This window comes from Panthera uncia, chromosome A2, assembly GCF_023721935.1.
Source record: "Panthera uncia isolate 11264 chromosome A2, Puncia_PCG_1.0, whole genome shotgun sequence".
NCBI classification, from domain to species: domain Eukaryota; kingdom Metazoa; phylum Chordata; class Mammalia; order Carnivora; family Felidae; genus Panthera; species Panthera uncia.
Genome location: NC_064816.1, coordinates 116,561,103 through 116,580,794, shown reverse-complemented (window position 1 = coordinate 116,580,794; position 19,692 = coordinate 116,561,103). Strand labels below are relative to the sequence as shown.

The following is a 19,692-nucleotide window of genomic DNA, read 5'->3' as shown; positions in this document are numbered from 1 at the left end:
TTGGTGAGTAACTTCACTCTTTGCAAATAAACACAAAAGCACACCAATTGGGTTGGCTACCATCAAAAAGCAGAAAATAAGTGTCGGTGAGGATGCTCAGACATCGGAACCCTGTATGGTACTGGTGGCCGTAAAAAATGGTGCAACCGCTGTGGAAAGCAGTATGGCAGTTCCTCAAAGAATCGGAAAAATGGGATTAACATATAACCAAGCAATTCTGCTTCTGGGCATATGCCCCAAAGAACTGAAACCCAGGCCTGAGGTACTCTTACTCCCGTGTTCACAGCAGCAACATTACGCCCAGTAGCCACGGTGTGGAAGCAATGCGAGTATCCACTGAGATTATTCTGAGTAAAACAAGCCAGTGTCAAAAAGGCAAACATTGGGGCTCCTGGGTGGCTCAGTCGGTTGAGCGGCCGACTTCGGCTCAGGTCGTGATCTCGCGGTCCGTGAGTTCGAGCCCCGCGTCGGGCTCTGGGCCGACGGCTCGGAGCCTGGAGCCTGTTTCGGATTCTGTGTCTCCCTCTCTCTGCCCCTCCCCCGTTCATGCTCTGTCTCTCTCTGTCTCAAAAATAAATAAAAACGTTGAAAAAAAAAATTAAAAAAAAAAAAATAAATAAAAAAAAAAAAAGCTGGACACTTAACCGACTGAGCCCCCCCCAGGCGTCCCTGAGCTGTGCACTTAAACGTGGTTATGGCGGTAAGTTTCCCTGACGCATATTTTACCACAATTCAACAAAACCACACTAGAAACGGAAGTCGAGCTCGTTAGAATGGCTGCCGCCTTCTGTGCCGAGCATCTTCAAGGCTAAAGCCAGAGCAGCCCCGAAAGAGGAAACGATGCCACATAAGAGGAAGGCCAGCTCTCTCCACTCTTGCGACCTAGAAATGCCGGGTTGCTTCCATGATTTGGTCTCCGCCGTGACAGGCAAAAAGCAACTGAGTGTCTTGTTTGCGAAAATAGGACTTAGTCACGGTCACAAGGTGACCTGTGTCAAGGTCAGAGTAGATGACTGCCTCGTTGATACAAGGGACTACTGGCTCTTTAACCTGTATCTCCAACTCTCGTCTTCCCCACAAACGCGACATTGTCCTGCGAAGCTCCAAGGTGACAGAGCACGTATTAGTTTGCTACGGCTGCTGTAACAAAGCCACCACGAACCGGGTGGCTTAAACAACGGAAGTTTATTGTCCCACAGTTCTGGAGGTGAGACACCCAAAACCCGGGTGTCGGTGAGGGTGGGGTTCCCTCGGAGGGCTGTGAGGGGGAATCTGTCCTGTGCCTCCGCCCTGGCTTCTGGGGGTTTGCTGGGGGTCATTTGGCATTTCTTGGCCTGCAGCATCGCCCCAGTCTCCGTCTTCGTCTTCACACAGCGTTCTCCCAGTGTATGTGTCTGTGTCCACGTTGCTGTTATTACAAGGACACCGGTCATACTGGATTAGGGCCCGCCCTGCTTCGGTACCCACTTATCTTCAGTAGCTACATCTGCTACCTGATTCCCCCATCAATACCAGAGATGAGGGAGCGAGGACTCCTCCATATGGATTTCTGGAAGACATCATTCAACCTATAACAGAACAGGTTGATGAAGGACGCCCAAAACTCTGGGACGCGGTGTTAAGAATTCAGATCTTGCTTCTGGAGTCCACAGCCCTTCCTATGAAGCTGCTTCCCTCACCCTTCTAGGTACCACCTTTCCCACCTTAAGTCTATCAGAGGTGCCTAAAACGACAGCTTCTTCACCTCTGCAGCCCATGGCTTTGAAGTTCATCATCCCCTTTGTCAAGTCTCTTCGGCCACTGCTTTCCTTCTCTACTCACCCTGGCCCTTTGGGTCATTAAAGGGCTTATCTCTACCTCTGCTAATAAGAGGGCAGATAAAACAAGTCAGGTCCTTAACTAATTCGGATGCAAAGTGTGTGTAGCCGCTAGCTTTGAAATTCGCTTCCAGATGAGATTTATTCCGGGAACGTCTATGAATTCTAACGACTGCGCTCTCCTTGTTATCCAACGGCAGAGCCAGTGGAGTGTGGTCTTTGAGCTTCTTTGCTACCATCTAAGCCGAAGGGCTGGGGTGTGGGTAGCCAGTGACGGCTCTGTTTGTGACTCGGCATGTAATGAGCCCACTGCTTGTACCCTAGAGCTGGGCTGTGCCGGTACCTGGGTCTCTTGGGACCCAGGGGTTAAGGGCTTGTCTAGGTCTAACTTCACTTCACCACTGTATGCTTAGGTACCTATTTGTGCCCCCATTTTACAGGTGAGGAAACTAAGGGGCAGACGGGGTCACATAACTTACATCCTCCAACTCGTAACAGGCAAAATAGAGACTCAGATCTCTGTTTGGCCCCAGGCCAGCTTACCTAGCAGGTGAACCGCATCTCCTCTGTGCCACAGGCCTCCCGAAAACACCACAGGGCACATCAAGGTGACACTGCCTCGTAAAGATTCTGCGAGGGGTTTGTGAAGTTGGGGGCAGGCACGAAGTGCACTTAAGAGCAAAAGTGGTTTCGTTTTGACACGAATCAGAGGAATTCCATAAGCAACGGTCTCTGCCCATTTTACATTAATAAAACAATACAGCGTTACCGATTTTTTAGGGCAATGTATTTGAAGGGCACCTCGTGGCTCAGTCAATTAAGCGTCCGACTCTTGATTTCGGCTCAGGTCACCATCTCACGGTTCGTGAGACCAGTCGAGCCCTGTGTTGGGCTCTGTGCTGTCAGCTCAGAGCCTGCTTGTTATTCTCTCTCTCTCTGCCGCTCCCCTGCTCATGCTTGCTCTCTCTACTTCAAAATAAATAAATAAATAAGCAGTGTTTTTTTTTTTTTTTTTTAAAGGGAAAATACATTTGAGAAAGATTTTCCCTTGGTTGCTTTTCCCAAATACCCATCCGTTCCATTGAGCCACAAAAGCTAGGAAAACACCATGTCGTAGGTTAGTGAAAAGCATCAGCTCAGAACAGAAACGCCCCATTTCGGACACAACATGTTGCAGCAGGTGTTGGTTCCCGTGTGAGTATCTCCCGTTCCCTGCCATTCTTAGAATAGAAGCCCTTCTAACCCTTAAAAATGGTTGGCCTAGATTGGTACTGGTGTCCCTCAACGGGTTTTAACAAGGACACGAGCAGAAGCATTTCCACTTATTAAAGTTTATTAGGTACAAAGAAAGGAGTCTGCGGAGGGCACATCAATAAATACAAAATACATATGAAACACGGGGTGGGGGTGGGGCACAGGCGACAGTGTTAGCGAGACGCTTGAGAGCAGTGAGGGTGCTGTGATTCGTCGTCGCCTCTGCAAAAGTTTACGGTCAAGGGGCTTAACCTGTCCTGCCAGAGGCAGGCACCACGTGAGTTCGAAGGGTGTGAAATTCAGTGATAGGTCTCGAGGAGAGGTGTGATGCCAGATTCCTGAGATTTCTCCCTAATTGCAGTTTTTGGTTTCTGCTCATCCCTTCCCTCTGTCCTTGATGGCTTTATTTTTCATTTCCGTCCCAGTGGCGTGGAACATGAGTGTATAAACACCTCATCAGGGCAGTCAGTCTACTCTGAAGGTGGAATTGTCTTTGTCTTTGGCCTTCTTAATCGTGATCATTAAAACCCTTGTAATTATTTTATGCAACCGGGAGGGAGACGGAGGGGATGCCGTTATAATAAAGAAATTCTGACCTTTTGGAAAGCTTCCGGAGCCAGTAAAACAAATCGGCTATGCCCAGAGCCAATGACCTGCAAAAGCTGCTTTTCCATTGATTTAGCAGTTACAGTTTGGCATGATTGATTCCCCAGAGAAGGGCACTTGACCTTGCTCACTTGTAGGACGCCATCTTACTCTTTACTCTGGACAACAGCTGAGCGTATGCACTCACGTCTGCCAAAACCCTCCTCACCGGAAACCTCTTTTGGATGGCTTGGTCTGGGCACGCTGTCCTTCAGGTGTGAGCACCTGAGAGGGTTGTTCTAAAGGACATTAATTTTTCCACTGCTCTGCCCGCCTCTCCCTCTCGATTTCCTTTCATCTCCACCTGTTTTGAGCACGGACCCCGGGGTCAGTCTGTTTCCTTCTATGTTCTGTCCTTCTTCTGGTATAGCTTCCCCTCCAAGGACAGGGGGCATTTGGGGGTCAGGTGCAAGCAAAAACACACTTCTGTTCTCTCCCAGCTCAAGAAAAAGGGTGCGAGAACAGCAGTCAGAGCCCGTCCAGACCAGTTCCAGATTCGGGGGCCGCTGTACTTCCACCCTTCTCCCCCACAGAGAAGTGCCTGCGGCAGGGAAGGGGGGATTTGCTCTCAGACCAGTCAGGTCCTCTTGAGCTCAGGAGGGAGCTGAAGAAGGGAAGGGAAGCCTGGCGGGTGCTTCCAGGGTCCCTAAGGGTGGGGGTGAGGCACCAGGTATGTGAGGCAGATATTTGCTAATATGCTTCGGTCTATACTTTCTCGTGTCATATTTTCCGTGGAAATCCTGCTCCCGGGGCGAAAGATAAAAAAACAAAAACATCTCTGAGATAGACTTTGTAACTGACTATAATAAGGAGTCACGTATGTTTCCAACTTGCAGAAAAAAATACCAAAATCTCATAAATCTCGCCTTACCCTGGCTGCCAGGACTGGGGCTAGGGGCTTCGTGGGACAGGAGGAATGGGAACGTGGGTGGGGAGGGGCACTGTAAACGGTAAAGAGCACTGGCTACTTGTAGGGTCATTCAGTTACAAAAGGGCCCTGTGGTTGGCATTGGAGGGGCCACGCCCACTCTTGCCTTAATTTTGCGTTATATTTACATTAGGCAGAAAAAAAAAAAATCCCTGTACTGCAAAACGAAGCGAGACATGGCATCTCGTTCACTGGAGGCCGTGTGGCATTGTCTGGGTGAGGGGATACACTACTCTCTCTGAGCTGCATCATTTATAAGGCATTATTTGGTTTGATTTTGCGGTTTGTACGATGAGAATAAAGAATCATGCCAATAAGAAGCTGTCATGGATACTGCGACTTCGGGACTACTTGCAAACTAAGGAATCTTCTAGAAACGGTTCAGAATCTAGGAAGGGCCAGCCTGCACGCATATGTACAGTCATGGAATGGACACCACGGGGTGGGGACAGGACTCTGTCTGTACCGACAGATGGAGGACAAGATGCGTCTTAAAAAGACTGGAGAAACATAATGTGTGTGTGTGTTTAAATTACTCAAAAGTCGACTACCATACTGACTTAAAGCCTGTGCAAACTACGTATTTACAATAAATAAATGCTCCACTCTGAGCTTGTGTGTCAACTGAATTACAACTCGAGTGTGGTGAGGACAGACACGTTCTCCTGGGGATGCCCATCTGGCAGTATGGAACCCCAGGTGGCTCACAGGACATGGGCTTCATCTGCCTTCTCACCGGAGGGTCTTTAGAGATAACTGCGGAAAGACAAGAACATTACCAGGTGGACCGAAAAGACGCCTCACACACAAACAGCCCACCCTGGGACTGGGCACCAAAGCCTTTCTGCACCCACGTAAGGCTGCCAGGGCCTGATGCATCATATGCAAGGGGCTGATTTTTACCAAGGGGGTTGTGGGTGGACGCGGGATGAAATGGGACATGTAATTGATGGCAAATGAAGGCTTAATGCCATCTTACAGACATTTATGGGACCAAACACCAGTACCTGGCAGAAACTCAAGAAAAGCAAAGAACTTCTGGGAGATCCCAACACAAGGCAATGGGAAAGAGAGAGGGCCCCAGGCCTTCAGGTTTCCAGCCCAGGTCTCCCACCCTCGCATGGATCATCACTCAGGCCTCCTAGCCGGAAAAGAAGAGTGCCCACTGGGGCAGTTTGCTTTGTCTACAACCCTGTGATCCCTCCAGGTGATAGCTTTTTGTCTCACTGAAGTGAAAAGGAATTCACACGGTGTCCAGCTAGACGTAAAAGAAGATCATCTTGACTACGGGATGCCCAAGAGAGACTTCACAATCCATCCTGGACTAGACTTTCATGGGCTCTGGTGAGTTAAGTGTGTGCCTGCCATGAGGCCAGAGACGGGACGCTGCACCATGGTTAATCATTCTGGCTGTGCCTGAGGGTGAGGATAACTCCTATCCTGGTGATTTGAACACACCAGGAAAAGCAGAGAGGTATTGTGGGAGGAGCACCGCACAAGGAGTCAGAAGTCTGGGCATGTGACCTCGGGAAAGTTCCTTAGCCCCTTGGGGCTCAGTTTCCTTGCCTGAAAAAAAAATGTCATTAAAGGCATCTCTCCAGCTTACATCAGAAGGTACCTAAAAGGATCAAAGGAGATCACATATGCAAGTGATCTGAAAAAATGTAAAGAACTGTATAATGTGGGGGCTTTTATTTTGATTATTACTATATTTTTTCTGACCACAAGAGTAATGTATTCTCTGCAGAAACTTCAGAAATTCCAGAAATGCGCTAGGAAGAAAGTAAAAAATCAACTCTCATCTCCCAGAGTGCCTGCCTGTTAATTCTGTGTCTATTCCCTCTGTCTTTTGTCCTATGCATATACGCTTCTCCCTTAACTGCAACCATACACCCAGTTTTGAGCCTGTGATCATTTGAGTGGTTATCACAATTCTTAGACGAGCCGTGGTTGGTTAGAAAAGGGGGTGTTCGTCCTCCTGCAAGGAAATCATCCTGGCATCCAGGACCTTGTTCCCCTTCTCACGTCCCTTGCCATGCTGTCCCATGTGGCTGCAGAAGGCGCCAGTTTAACGGGAGGCCACCCTCTTTGCCACACAGAACTGTGAAATAGGAGGAGGCCAACGCAGGACTAAATGCTTGTTTGCAAAGTGATAAAGGGCCTTTAATGATGAGACCCTGTTGTGGGCAGTGAGAGATGTCACTTCCGCCCAGGGGCAGGAGATAGTCTGTCCAAGCTGCCTTGCGTGAGAAGGAGGGCATTTTGTCAAAGACTCTTATCCCACAAGAACCTGTCTGGTTCTCTTCCCAGCTTTCCTCTAGCCACCAGGACTTGAACTGTAACTAAATTTGGCCAAAAGAAGCTATTTTGTCAATGGGAGAAAAACCCCGATGGGTGCGCTAAGATACCCTGCGTTCTGTGGACAATACAGAATCTGAATTCAATTGGATACATGTCACAGGGTTTTGTCTCCAGGCTTCTCAAGCCATTGGAACCAGGGAAGAATGAACTGGGGGGGGGGGGGGGGGGAATGGGGGCACTGTTGCAGAATGACTCGCAGGGGGTTCTGAGTTGTCAACCTTGCTTCTGGATGTGATGGGGATTCCCCCTTTCGCTCTTCAGAGCTTGAAACTGTAAGCGTTTCATTCTAGCTGCAAAGGTGCACCAAATGGTCTTCCCTGAGGAAAAAAGAGTCTGTGCAAAGATGTCAAGTTTCAAGGAGAAAGCACACGCTCAGCATTTCTGGGGGCTCCCGGTTTTTACATTCAGAGACCCGAGGGACGCGTTACCTGAGAATTTCTGCCTTTGATGTCATCCGAGCTCTGCCCTGCCGCCTCGGCATGGAGCCAGGGACCAGGTGTCCGGCCTGAAAGAAGAACGATCTCACCGTCTCTTGGCCCGGGGACCGCCGTGCGCTACACGGAGGAAACGCAGACTACACGGGCGCTTAGAGCAACAGCAAAGGAATCAAGGGTAACATGAGCCCGTCAACCTGAAACCTTCGGGCTCCTGGCCCTAGACTGCGTTTCCACCCACTGCTTCCATGTCACAGACCGGATGCCCAGGCATCTCGACCAGTCTGCTGGAAGGAGAAGCGGTTATTAAGGCCTGTCGTCTAAATGCACGTGAGCGCTTCTTAGCTCCAAACGAGCCACCCCCTCCAGACTCGCTCATTTGTCTGGTAGCCCAAATGTGCCAAGCACCGTGCTGGGGTTGGTTAAAAAAAAAAAAAAAAGGAGTAAAAGGTAAGTATATGCTGAATAAATCAGGCTCCATTCCGTGAGGATCCAACTCGTTCTCTAAAATACACTTTGTTTAAATAGTACACGAGTTACACATAAATATATTCTCATTAAAGGTTCAAAGAATATAGGGAAATAGGAAATAAAAACGCAAAACAACCTCAAGTGCGTCTTTGCCTGCCCTCCTTCTCATCCCATTTTCTATCCTGAAGTCACCACTGTTTAACGCTTGGTGTTTATCCCGCTAGATTTTTTTTTTTTTGGCATTGACTTACATATATGTGTGTATGTGCATACATATGAGTTGGTTTTAAATCCACATTCCCAGGCCTTCCGGGACTTTTCCTGTGAGTCACGTGTTCCAAATGGTGTCCCTGATGCCTCTTTGCTGCATGAAGTACGAGGCTTTTCTGTCCTGCCTCTGTCACAGACTCCGAATTAAACAGGCATTGTCCCTCCAAACAATCCAGGCTGCTGTGCTACTTACAAAGCAACTGAAAAGCAGAACTACTCATCACAGATCATTTATGGTAGTGAAATACTGATAACACCCTGTGTTCAACGAAACTATTTAGGAATCCAGGGTTCACAATTTCGGACAGGGTATGAAGGAGCCATTTGAATGTTTACAAAGGCCCAAGTAATTTGGGGTGATGTTTGAAACTTGGGAGAAAAAAAGCAGGCTAGAAATTGTTTAAATAGGATGACCGGAACTATTTTAAAAATGGAAATGATATATTGATTCCTCCTGGATGTACTATTTTGTTTGAATCTCTTGAAAATACTTTAAAGTTTTCTACAATGAACATGTAAGTCATTTTAAGAATCTGTTAAGATACAGGTTTTTTGGGGGGCGCCTGGGTGGTTCAGTCGGTTAAGTGTCCAACTCTTGGTTTCGGCTCAGGTCATGATCTCAACGGTTCGTAAGTTTGAGCCCCACGTCGGGCTCCTGTGCTGACAGTACAGGGCCTGCTTGAGGTTCTCTCTCCCTCTCTCTCTGCCCCACCCCTGCTCATGCTCTGTCTGTCTCAAAAATAAACAAACATTAAAAAGATTTTTTAAAAAATTAAAAAAAAAAAAAAGAACTAGTTTATATCCCTCCCCGATCCCATGCGTCTAGGGCCCGAGAGCAGCCTGAGTGACCACTGCTGAGGCCTCCTAGCAAAGAGATGGCCCCCAAGTTACTGACAAAGCGTTGTTTATTTCATAAACCAAGCCAGCCTGTGCCTTTTTGCAGGCATAGAGATACTTTCTTTGTCTTTTTTTGGGGGGGGATGGTGGTTCCTGGTTTATTGTATACTAAAGGATAAAGATGAACAGTGAAATGAAGAGGTATGTATATAGGATGAGGTCAGGAAGGGCCCAGGGAGCAAGAGTTTCTGTCTTCATGGAGTTGGGTGCACCATGGATGCACCATTTTCCAAACACATGGATGTGTTCACCAACCTAGAGGCTCTCCGAACCCCCTACGTTTGGGATTTTTATTGCTGGCTTCACCTTGTAGGTAGACGTGATCGTTCATTAACACAACCTCCAGTCCCTCTCCCCTTCCAGGAAGAAGGGGGTTGGGGCTCAAAGTTCCAAGCTTCTAATGATGGCTTCATCTTTCTGACGACCCACCCCCACCCAGGATCCCACCAGGCATTGCCTCATTAGAACAAAACATGTTCCTATCACCCAGGATATTCCAAGGGATTCAGAAGCTCTGTGTCAGGAACCGGGGTCAAAGACCAAATATTTGAACAAAAGGTGCTGGTAGTACTCTTATCCCTTAGGAAATGACAAGGGTTCTAGGAGCTTTGTGCCGGAAACTGAGGGCACAGGTGAAATATACATTTTCTATTATTTCACAAAATACAATTCAATCCATCACATTCTCCTTTCGAGAGCGGGCTCCCGGAGCTGTATTTATGCCAGTATATCTCGGGAGGCCCAGGAAAGTCACATTTTTCAGGAAGGATGCCTTCGGCACAGAAATACTTTCACGCCAGAGGGGGGAAAAAAGTCATTCTGTAGCCAACGGGAGGCTGGACTCTGCAAGACCTGGAGAAGGGCCAGGGAGGATTTACAGACGGGGCTGGCCGTTCAAGCTGGGTCTCTCTGAGAGCCTTCCAGAACTCCGGCCAGCCTTGCAGCGACTCAGCATGCTGAGGGGGGTGGGTTAGCACAAGGGTGGACTCCTAGGAGAAGCACAACTAACTGGCAGCCTGGGGCCAGGATGGGCTCTCCAAGCTGAGGTCCACGTGGCACCAGGGGGAGAGGTAGGAAGGTGTGCAGAACACCGGACACGGAGCAGAGACCTTGGTGCGAGCCCCAGCTGTGACCAGGGGCAGGGCACTCGATTTCTGCCCGGGTTTCTTCAGCTGTACGTGAAGGAGTTGGTCTGAATGACCTCAAAGGGCCCTTTCGTTCCGATGCTGGAGGCCTCTCACAGTCTCCAACCAAAGCAAATGACAGGTTTCGCTGGAAATGACAATTCTAGTATTTGCCAGATTTAAACCTTAGAAAGTGCATATCTGGCCTTTCCTCTCCTTCCCCGCCATGACGTCATGGTTGAGGTTGGTGTGAACCCCGCCACTCCTTCCTGGACCACATCCGCTTGTACAGAACTTAGTGGGGTCACCCTGTGTACCGTGGGGCCACACTTCCCCTCCACAGGTGCTCAGGCCAGGGACCGGCCAATCAGATTCTCTCCCCCAGTAACCTGGAGTTCTTTTTTAAGTTTATTTATTTATTTATTTATTAAAAATTTTTTTTAATGTTTTTATTTCTTTTTCAGACAGAGACAAAGCGTGAGCAGGGGAGGAGCAGAGAGGGGGGAGACACAGAATCGGAAGCGGGCTCCAGGCTCCGAGCCGTCAGCACAGAGCCCGACGCGGGGCTCAAACCCACGGACCGTGAGATCGTGACCTGAGCTGAAGTCGGACGCCCAACCGACTGAGCCACCCAGGAGCCCCTATTTATTTTGAAAGAAAGAGAGAGTGCACGAGTGCAGGAGGAGCAGAGAGAGAGAGAGGGAGAGAGAGAATCCCAAGCAGGCTCTGCGTTGACAGTGCAGATCCCGTGGGGCTCCAACTCAAGAACTGTGAGATCAGGACCAGAGCGAAACTAAGAGTCAGACACTCAACCGACTGAGCCACCCAAGCGTCCCTCCCAATAAACTGGAATTTTAAAATTAGCGTTAATGATCAAAAAGTAATAAGTATTTGTTACAGGAAACTTGGACAAAACAGTGAGGCAAAAGGACAATAAACACCACCCAGCATTCTACCTCTGAGTGCTAACCACTCTCAACACTTAGTGTATATGCTTCTGGCCCCTTCTCTCTTCTGTTGATTTGGTCAACAACTTATTCTCCCTCTCCATATAGATTCACAAAATGATTTCTATTAAAAAAAATTTTTTTTAATGTTTATTCATTTTTTTTTTTTTTGAGAGACAGAGAGAGTGAGCAGGGGAGGGCAGAGAGAGAGACACACACACACACAGAATCTGAAGCAGGCTCCAGGCTCTGAGCTGTCAGCACAGAGCCCAGTGTGGGGCTGGAACCCACGAACGTGAGATCATGACCTGAGCCAAAGTTGGACGCTTAACCGACTAAGCCACCCAGGCGCCCCCACAAAATCATTTCTTAATTGAAGAAGATGATAAGGCAGAAGGAACAAAAGTGACGGGGCAGGGAGGGCTATCAAATAAAGAGTGGTCAGGGAAGAAGCGTCTGATAAAGCACCATTAGATCAAAGACCCAAAGGAGGCAGGGAGGAAGTCTCATGGATATCAGGGGACAGCGTCCCGCAGAAAGAACAGCAAGTACAAAGAACCCAGAGCCCAGAGGTGGGAGTGCGCTTGGAGTTTTCTACAAGCTCCAAGTTGTCTGTGCTGTTGGAGCGAAAGGAGGTTCTGTGGGGAGTGCGGCTGGTTGTGTGGGCACTTCACGTAGGTCTGATGAGCCAGGTGGGAATTTCTAATGGATACAGAACGAGACAGGAATTCAGTGGAGGATTTGAAGCAGACGGTGGCCTGACTAGACTTGGGCTCTAGACAAATCATGGGGCCTGCAGTACAGGGCAGGGAAGCCTGTTGGTAGGTCGCCTGCAGTCTCCAGATGAGAAATGACAGTGGTTTCGGCCGGGCTGAGGCCGAAGACGAGGCCACAGAGATCAGATCGAAGATATACTTCAGAGGAGGAGCCCCAAGATTTTTCTGGTAAGTTGGATGTGGAGCAGGAGAGAAAGAAAGAAGCCAGAGAGGACTCCAAAGTATTTGGTGTGCCAAAAAATGGGGAGGCAGCAAGCACAAAGTGGAAGGAGGGAAGAAAGCAAGGGATGCCAGAAAATCTAAGTGAAGATGTGCTTCAGAAGGAGGGTGTGACGGACTGCGGCTAATACATCTGACCACTGGCTTTGGTGACATGGAGGTCCCCTGGAGGCCTTGCTAAGGTCTCTTTCCATGGGGTAGGGGTGGGGGAAAATGCCTGAAAGGGCAGAAGGGGAGGAAGAAGGCATGGCACTGTCTGTGAGCGGAGACATAGCCCAACGACCAGAGTAGGCCAAGGGAGACGCTTTATAGGCACGGTAACACCTTTGCCGGTTCAGAGGAATAAAGGAATAATCTAGAAGGACAGGAGTAGTGGTAACAGAGTGGGATGTTGGAAGATAGCTTATGAACGAGTGAGGTCAACAGTGATGATCAGGCACGGCTAAGATTAAGCCCAGGGCAGACTCCTCACCGCCCTGCGGCCCTCCGCAAAGGCAGTAATAGATGCTCAGCTTCTGGCAGAGTCTACGGATTCTCTCAGTCTTGGGACATCTAATCCTTTGATTTCATGACACGAACCACCCAGTACTGTTAGGGCAGCACTTGGTGGAGAAGTTCCTTTGCTAATGGAAATCGTGGTGGCTAGTTTTGCCATAAATGTAAAGTAACTCTTTTATGTATTATTCTTTAAAATTTTTTAATGTTTATTTTTAAGAGAGAGAGAGAGACATCGTGAGCAGGGGAGGGGTAGAGAGAGAGGGAGACACAGAATCCAAAGCGGGCTCCAGTCTCTGAGCTGTCAGCACAGAGCCCAACGTGGGTTCAAACTCACGAACTGTGTAATCATGACCCGAGCCAAAGTTGGACACTCAACCGACTGAGCCACCCGGGCACCCCAGTAACTCTTTTAAAATAGGAACTGGATCATAACAAGGTACCACTTCATGACTGTTAGGATGGCTACTATCAAAAAAAAAAAGAATAAATAAGTAGAACAAAACAAAACCCAGAAACTAACAAGTGTTAGCGAGGATGTGCTGGAGCCCTTGTGTGCTGTTGATGGGAATGTAAGATGGAAATCAATATGGTGGTTCCTCAGAAAATTAAAAAATAGAGTTACCATATGATCCAGCAATTCTGGGCATACACACAAAAGAATTGAAAGCAGGGACACAAAGAGGTATTTGTACATCCATGTTGACAGCAGCGTTATTCACAATAGCCAAAGGTGGAATCCACCCAAGTGTCCGTGGACGGATGAATGGGTGAACACATGCCATACGTACATACAATGGGATATTATTCAACCTTAGAAAGGCAGGGAATTCCGACAGATGGTACAAAGTGACTAACCTTGAGGACATGGTGCTAAATGAAAGAAGCCAGTCTCAAAAAGTCAAATATTAGAGGATGCCACTTATATGAGGAACCGAGTAGTAGTCCAACTCTTGGAGCCGGAAAGCAGAACGGAGGTTGCGATTTTAATGGGTTTACTGGGTATGAAGCTTCAGTTTTGTAGGATGAAAGGATGAAAGGGGAGGGGCAGAGAGAGAGAGAGACAGAGTCCCAAGCAGGCTCCACCCTAACAGCGTGGAGCCCAGTGTGGGGCTCGAACTCACAAACCACGAGATCATGACCTGAGCCGCAACCAAGAGTCAGACGCTTAACTGACTGAACCACCCAGGGGCCCACTAATGCATTTTGAGAACATTAAGAAATTAGGTAAAATCACCCTGTCAAAGGAAGAAAACAGCTAACACCTGCAGGGCGGAGACAGTGAAGAGAACAGGTAGAAAAGCTAAGCATTAGGGGATCTGTGGGCTGTGTGTGTGTGTCAGGAGCAGAGAGAGAAAGCGAGCAAGCGGGAGGAGACAAAGCCAGAATTGCTACAAGGGAGTGTGAAACAGAACCAACACCGTCCCCCAGACATGAAGAACGCGAATCTCGGGGAACCAGGTCAATGGGGAGAAGGAAGAAAGCTGTAAGGAGAGATGTAACCAGACAGGCATGAACTGTATCAGACTCACACTGATAGAATTAACAAGGTTCTACCCTAACCGCTCACAGGGATGGCAGGAACATGCTAATTTAATTGTGCTAGGAAGCCACGGGAGTATTTTATGCCCGTCAATGCCTCATCAACCTAAAACCATATTTTATTTTTGAAATTGCAAATACCCTTTCCGGTCTGTGGGATGTCAGTTCGCTTTCTTTCTCATTTCCTCTTTTTTTTTTTTTCTTTTTTAACTGCATCTTCCTGAGCCTCAGATTATCTTTTTTGTGCGTGGGCACTGATTTGACCCTCTCTCTGAGATGAGAGGAACACAGTGCAGACTGCTAGCTGTGTCCTCCTGTGGTGGCTTCTCTTCCGTTCTCAGGGAGGAGACTGGGCACCCAGGGCTCAAAGTACGGCTAACTTTAGAACTTGTTGAGTCTGAAGGTCGAAGGACTGCACAGCACGCTACTGAGAAAGGCCACATAAAAGAAGGAGATTGCGAAGAATCCGCTTTTCTGGAACAATTTAGTGCAGCGATCAGCAAAGTATGGCCAGCAGACCAAATCCAGCCAGCACCTGTTTTTGTTAATAAAGTTTTATTGGGAGACGGCCGTGCCCATCCATTTATGTGTGGTCCGTGGCTCTTTTCAGGTCAAAATAGCAGAATCGAGTCGTTGTGACCAAGAACATGTGGCCTGCAGAGCCTCAAATATGTCGTTTCTGGCCCTTTAGAGAAAATGTTTGCTGACCTCTGGTCTAGGGTAGGGGCCACGTGTCACATTCACGTGTTATAGTCCGCGTATAACAAAGAACGGTGGGATTTGGGGCATGAAGGTGGCCGGTGAGCAAACCCTTGCTTAGGGAAAGGAAATGAGCCTTGTACTGACTTCGTCTTTGGCCCTCCATTCTGTCTTGCTCTTCTCTTCCTCCTCTTTCTCTTTAAGTTCACAGCAGTAGTCTTTACATATTATTTAAAAAGCACACAAGGCCACTTCTGTCTAAATGTGCAATCCCACAGGCCAGCAGAAAAAGACCTGCCCAGGCTGATTCCAAGGGCACCTGTGACCTGAGCAGGGCACAGGCTCGAGCTCCCTGGTCTGCCTGCAGGAAGATGAACGCTGGAGAAGAGCCCTTGCCAAAAGTTCCTCTGAAGGAAGAGGTCAAAGAGCCCAGTTCATGGTCTTGGGCTAACCCAGGACACTGACGGTTTTCCGTGCTAGTCTACAGATGTCTGGGATTGGGGGCCTCACCCATGCTGTGGGGTGGGAAACATATGACCCTTACCCCATGTTGCCGTCTCTGTCCCCTCTTACCAGCTCATGCCCAATCGGATTGGCTCAGCACTGGACCAGGACTGGCTCATATTAACTGACAGGCAGCATCACTGTGTGGTTCACAACCCATCTTTCTTTTCTTGGCTTCCTGTTTTCCTAAAGTACTTGCCTCCCTGCCCTTTTGGCCCTGAGGGGCAGGCCAGACTCTTTCTCTTCCACCCTTCGGGCTAAACAGGTAAGCAGAGTGCAGGCTTCTCCTTGGAGGCTGTCCACACGATGAAATTGGGAGAAGGCAGTTTCTCCCCAGGCTGAGATTTTTCAGCCTTGGCTGGACATTGGAATCACCTGGCAACTTTCAAAAATATGGACACCTGGATCCCACCCTGCATATTTTGATTTAGTTGGTGTGGGTGCAGTCTGGCTGTTGGGATTTTTAAAAGCTCTCTGGGTTGTTCTAATGTGTATTCAAGGTTGAGAATCATTGACCTAAGGACATTCCCCATTTCACAGTCTGCTAGAGTTCTGAATTGGGGTTTTTAAGAATCTTCTCTAGTTATTAATACAAAGCTCCTGTGTCCCATTTTGCTGTCGTCTCGGGGTGTTCAGCTCCCTTGTCAAAAGCCCTAAGGCAGGGAGGGACAAATGGTGAATCTAGGCACTCAAATCCGAAGCCAAACAATCAATGCTGGAATAAAAAGCTTCTAAATGAATCCTTGGGGGGGCAGGAAATGTTCTGACACTTCCAGAAGCACGGATAGCACTGTACCCTTGAGTAGTGAAATCATGACGTCATCCTTTAGGCAGCCTGTAGCCCATCAGTCACACTAAGCACTTAATTCTGGGTGTAAACCAAGAGGCCTCCCAAGGTGGTACTTACTTCTGGGGATCTTGCTGGGGTAAATCTTCTGGCATGGTTTATACTCATCTGGAGGAGGAAAGTCTTCCACAGTATGAAACGTGAATTTCGACTCAAAGTCATCTGCCCACGTGGAAAACAGCAAAATTACTCTAGTTATTGTGATGACCCAAGTTTTGAAAATTTCCAGGAGCACACAGGTGTGCCTGCCCAGTGCAAGGGTTTTAATGGCTGGGCGATTGCCCCCTAAGACACCCATCTACCTCTCCGTGTTTGCTCTTTAGCTCGGACAAGGGGAATCAGGAAAAGCGAGGTCAACAGACTCTCCCTGATCACCCACTCCGGTTTGCTTTGACCAACATCTTAAGGAAGCTTCTAAAGGCAGAAGTGCCACAGGGCTATCGAGGGTCCAGAGTCAGAGGTGGGGAACGTGACAGCAACACGGCACCAGCAGAGTCCCTGTGGCCTGAAGCTACCCCTGAGCCCCTGGGGAGGCCTTTGTTTGGGAGGGGTGAGCAGAGCAGGAGTCCGCAGCCCGGCTGGTGGGAAGGAGCACGGCCTGTGTCTAGTCGGGGACGCGGGCTCCCCAGGCGGGGACGCAGGCTCCCCAAAGCGAATAGGATTTTCCCTGAGCTCCTGACTGCAAGAGGACAGGTGGCGTTCGGCCCTTTCATGAGCTGAGTCCCTGCTTTGTGATCTAGGCTTTGTATCTGAGCCCAGAGAACCTTCCTTCCTATGTCCAAATTTTTGCCCTACCTCTCCCTCTGTCTAGTGGGCCTTCTATTCGTTCTTTCACCGTTTCCAGATCACTCTATTCTTTTTTAATCCAATATGCCTGGATTTCTCTGTGGAGACAGACACATACACGCAGACATGCGCAGTTTAAATGTCGGTATTCTTCCCTCTTTCTCATCTCAGATAGATGGTTAGAGGAATGGGTTCTGGAACCTCCCAGAAAGCCTCGTGAGAAACCCTATTTCACCCAACTTGTGGGCTGTTTTGTGCTAGAGTGAGCTCCTGCTTGCACCCTGAAGCATGCACCCTGAAATGGTGGGCTGGCAAACTCCCTCCAGGGGCCAGGGAAGCCCCTTCCTTGCTGGCAGCCAGCACGGGCCGAGGGCGGGCCCACTTACCGATGATATGCAGGCTTCCGTTCCGCAGCTGACCTCCCGGCTGCTGTGTCGGGGTCCAGGCTGGGGCCTGCTGGCTTCTGCTGGAAAGCTCTGTGGTGGGTGACCTCGCAGGCGGTGCTGGGGGTGGATTTAGCTTTCCCCCACTGGTCCCTTATAGAAAAGATGCCAGAGTATTCAGAGACAGGAATGGCAGAGGCTATAACTTTCGGTGAGAGGTGCCAAACTGCTCGGGACCGAATTCCAGTTCTCTTGCAGGGATAATGACACAGCATCCTTGCGCCTCAGTTTCCTCAACCGTGAAATGGGGATAACAGTACACCCACCTTATAGGGTTGATGTGAGGGTTGAATGAGTGAAGTCAACTGGCGTGTAGTAAGGGCTCAATAAATGTTAGCTGCTGTGGCAATGTTAATGGTGACAACAACCTTCAGTATCAGACGGCACCGTTCAAAGAAGGGGAAACCATTGCCCAGTCCAAAGAAAGGGAGGGACTGTCTGTGGGTGAGGTGCAGAGGGAGGTGGGACGAACAAGCTGTCGGGGCTTGCTCCTATCCCCGGGGTTCTGCTCACGGGGGTTCCCCTGCACGGCAGACACTCTTTCTCCTTCTAGTCAATACCTAAATCCACCCCACCCACCAGGGCCCAACTCAAGTCCCACCTCCATCACCAGGCCCTGATGATGCCTGTGGGAGGCTCGCTCTCCCTTGTCAGTACTCTGTTGAATGACTCATTGGCAATTAAGGAGCACGTCAGTGTGGGTGTTCTACTCTTCACCTATTGAAATGATGACCACCACACCGCTATTACCTGTGACAAAATGCCCATGATTACAACCTCCTTCTCTGCCCCCCAGTTGGCCTGAGGCAGAAATTGCCCTCATGTTGTTCGTGGAAAACTAAGTTCCACATCCAAAGACACAAGGAGACGGGCCAGAACAGCATCTGCTCCTGGCCTTGAGCTTACCACCCCAGTCTTCCCTTTCTCAGAATCAGGACCCACTAGGATTTACTGGCTCCCGTAAGCAGACTAAAGGGGTGAAGGGGTTACGGTGGCTGCTGACTCCTCTTCTGGAGGAAAAACTGTCCCTTCCTATGGTAAGGAGGTGACACAGTGAGCCCCTGCTCTACACAATGCACTTCAGGCACATTCTCTCACTGAATATGCATAACGATCCTCCATAAAAGGTGTTATCTCCATTTGCCGCCCCCCCCCCCCCCCCCCCCCACATAAAAGCAAGGTTCCAAACATTTAAAAACTGGCAAGAGGTTACACAGGAGTGGATGGGGAGGCCAGGTTGAATTCAGATGTCTCTGAATCTAAGGCATTATTGTTTTCACCATCCCATGAATGAATCATGGGTGGCTGTCTCACTACTAGGAATGCTGGCCTTATGGTGACCACTCAGTTGAAAACAGAATGCCTCGGGGCGCCTGGGTGGCGCAGTCGGTTAAGCGTCCGACTTCAGCCAGGTCACGATCTCGCGGTCCGTGAGTTCGAGCCCCGCGTCAGGCTCTGGGCTGATGGCTCGGAGCCTGGAGCCTGTTTCCGATTCTGTGTCTCCCTCTCTCTCTGCCCCTCCCCCATTCATGCTCTGTCTCTCTCTGTCCCAAAAAAAAAAAAAAAACGTTGAAAAAAAAAAAAAAAAAAAAAAAAAAGAAAACAGAATGCCTCAAACCTTCTCTCTCATGACCAAGAGCCTTACACATACACTTGCCCTGGGGCGAGTTAAGACATCTCAGGGTGTCCCCAAGTGGCTCCTAGAAGCAGGCCTCTGGCTGTGTCCCTAGCACCTCCATAATTACTGGCAGGGCTGGGTGATCCTCTGATATGGCCACCCTGGACCGGGACAGTGGTGCTCACCTGGGCCTCGTCCGGGCCTCTTCTTCTGCACGAACGTCTGGGATCCCGGAGGGGCTGGAGGTGTAGGCAAGGCTTGAACGCTGGACTTGGGTGGCTGGGCCTGGAAGCTGGGAGACTTGGGGGGCAGCGGGGGTGGGGCTTCACTGCTGTTGTTAGCTCCTGGCAAAGGAGGCGCAGGCACAGAGGACCTCGGGGTACAGGAGGCATAAAGAGGGGGTGGGGGTGGTGGGGGCGGTGGGGCGGGAGGCTCCCGCGCATCTTGGGCGGGGCTGGTAGCATCTGCACTGAGCCCTGGATACCCACAAGGTGGGAGGAGAGGGAGTGGGGGTGGGATGGGTGGTAGGTGCAAGGGGGTTAGTTGAGGCTTCACTGCCTTGTCACTGAGAACGGAGGCCAGGGGAAGGGGGGGTGGAGTTGGGGGAGGGGGGGG

The 19,692-nt window shown here is 49.5% G+C and overlaps 1 protein-coding gene across 1 annotated transcript in view; it reads right to left on the bottom strand.

Moving 5' to 3' along the window:
* Positions 1–3,132: 3,132 nt before the first annotated feature.
* Positions 3,133–19,692, bottom strand: part of WIPF3 (WAS/WASL interacting protein family member 3) — a 79,387-nt gene continuing 62,827 nt past the window's right edge. Inside the window, exons 6-10 of the mRNA XM_049641643.1 lie at positions 19,263–19,692; positions 17,403–17,552; positions 16,291–16,392; positions 7,434–7,510; positions 3,133–5,400 (exon numbers count right to left, since the gene is read on the bottom strand). The exon at positions 19,263–19,692 is cut by the window's right edge and continues 7 nt beyond it. Of these exons, the coding sequence (XP_049497600.1) occupies positions 5,377–5,400; positions 7,434–7,510; positions 16,291–16,392; positions 17,403–17,552; positions 19,263–19,692 (783 nt within the window). The 3' untranslated portion in view covers positions 3,133–5,376. The remainder of the gene's footprint in view (positions 5,401–7,433; positions 7,511–16,290; positions 16,393–17,402; positions 17,553–19,262) is intronic.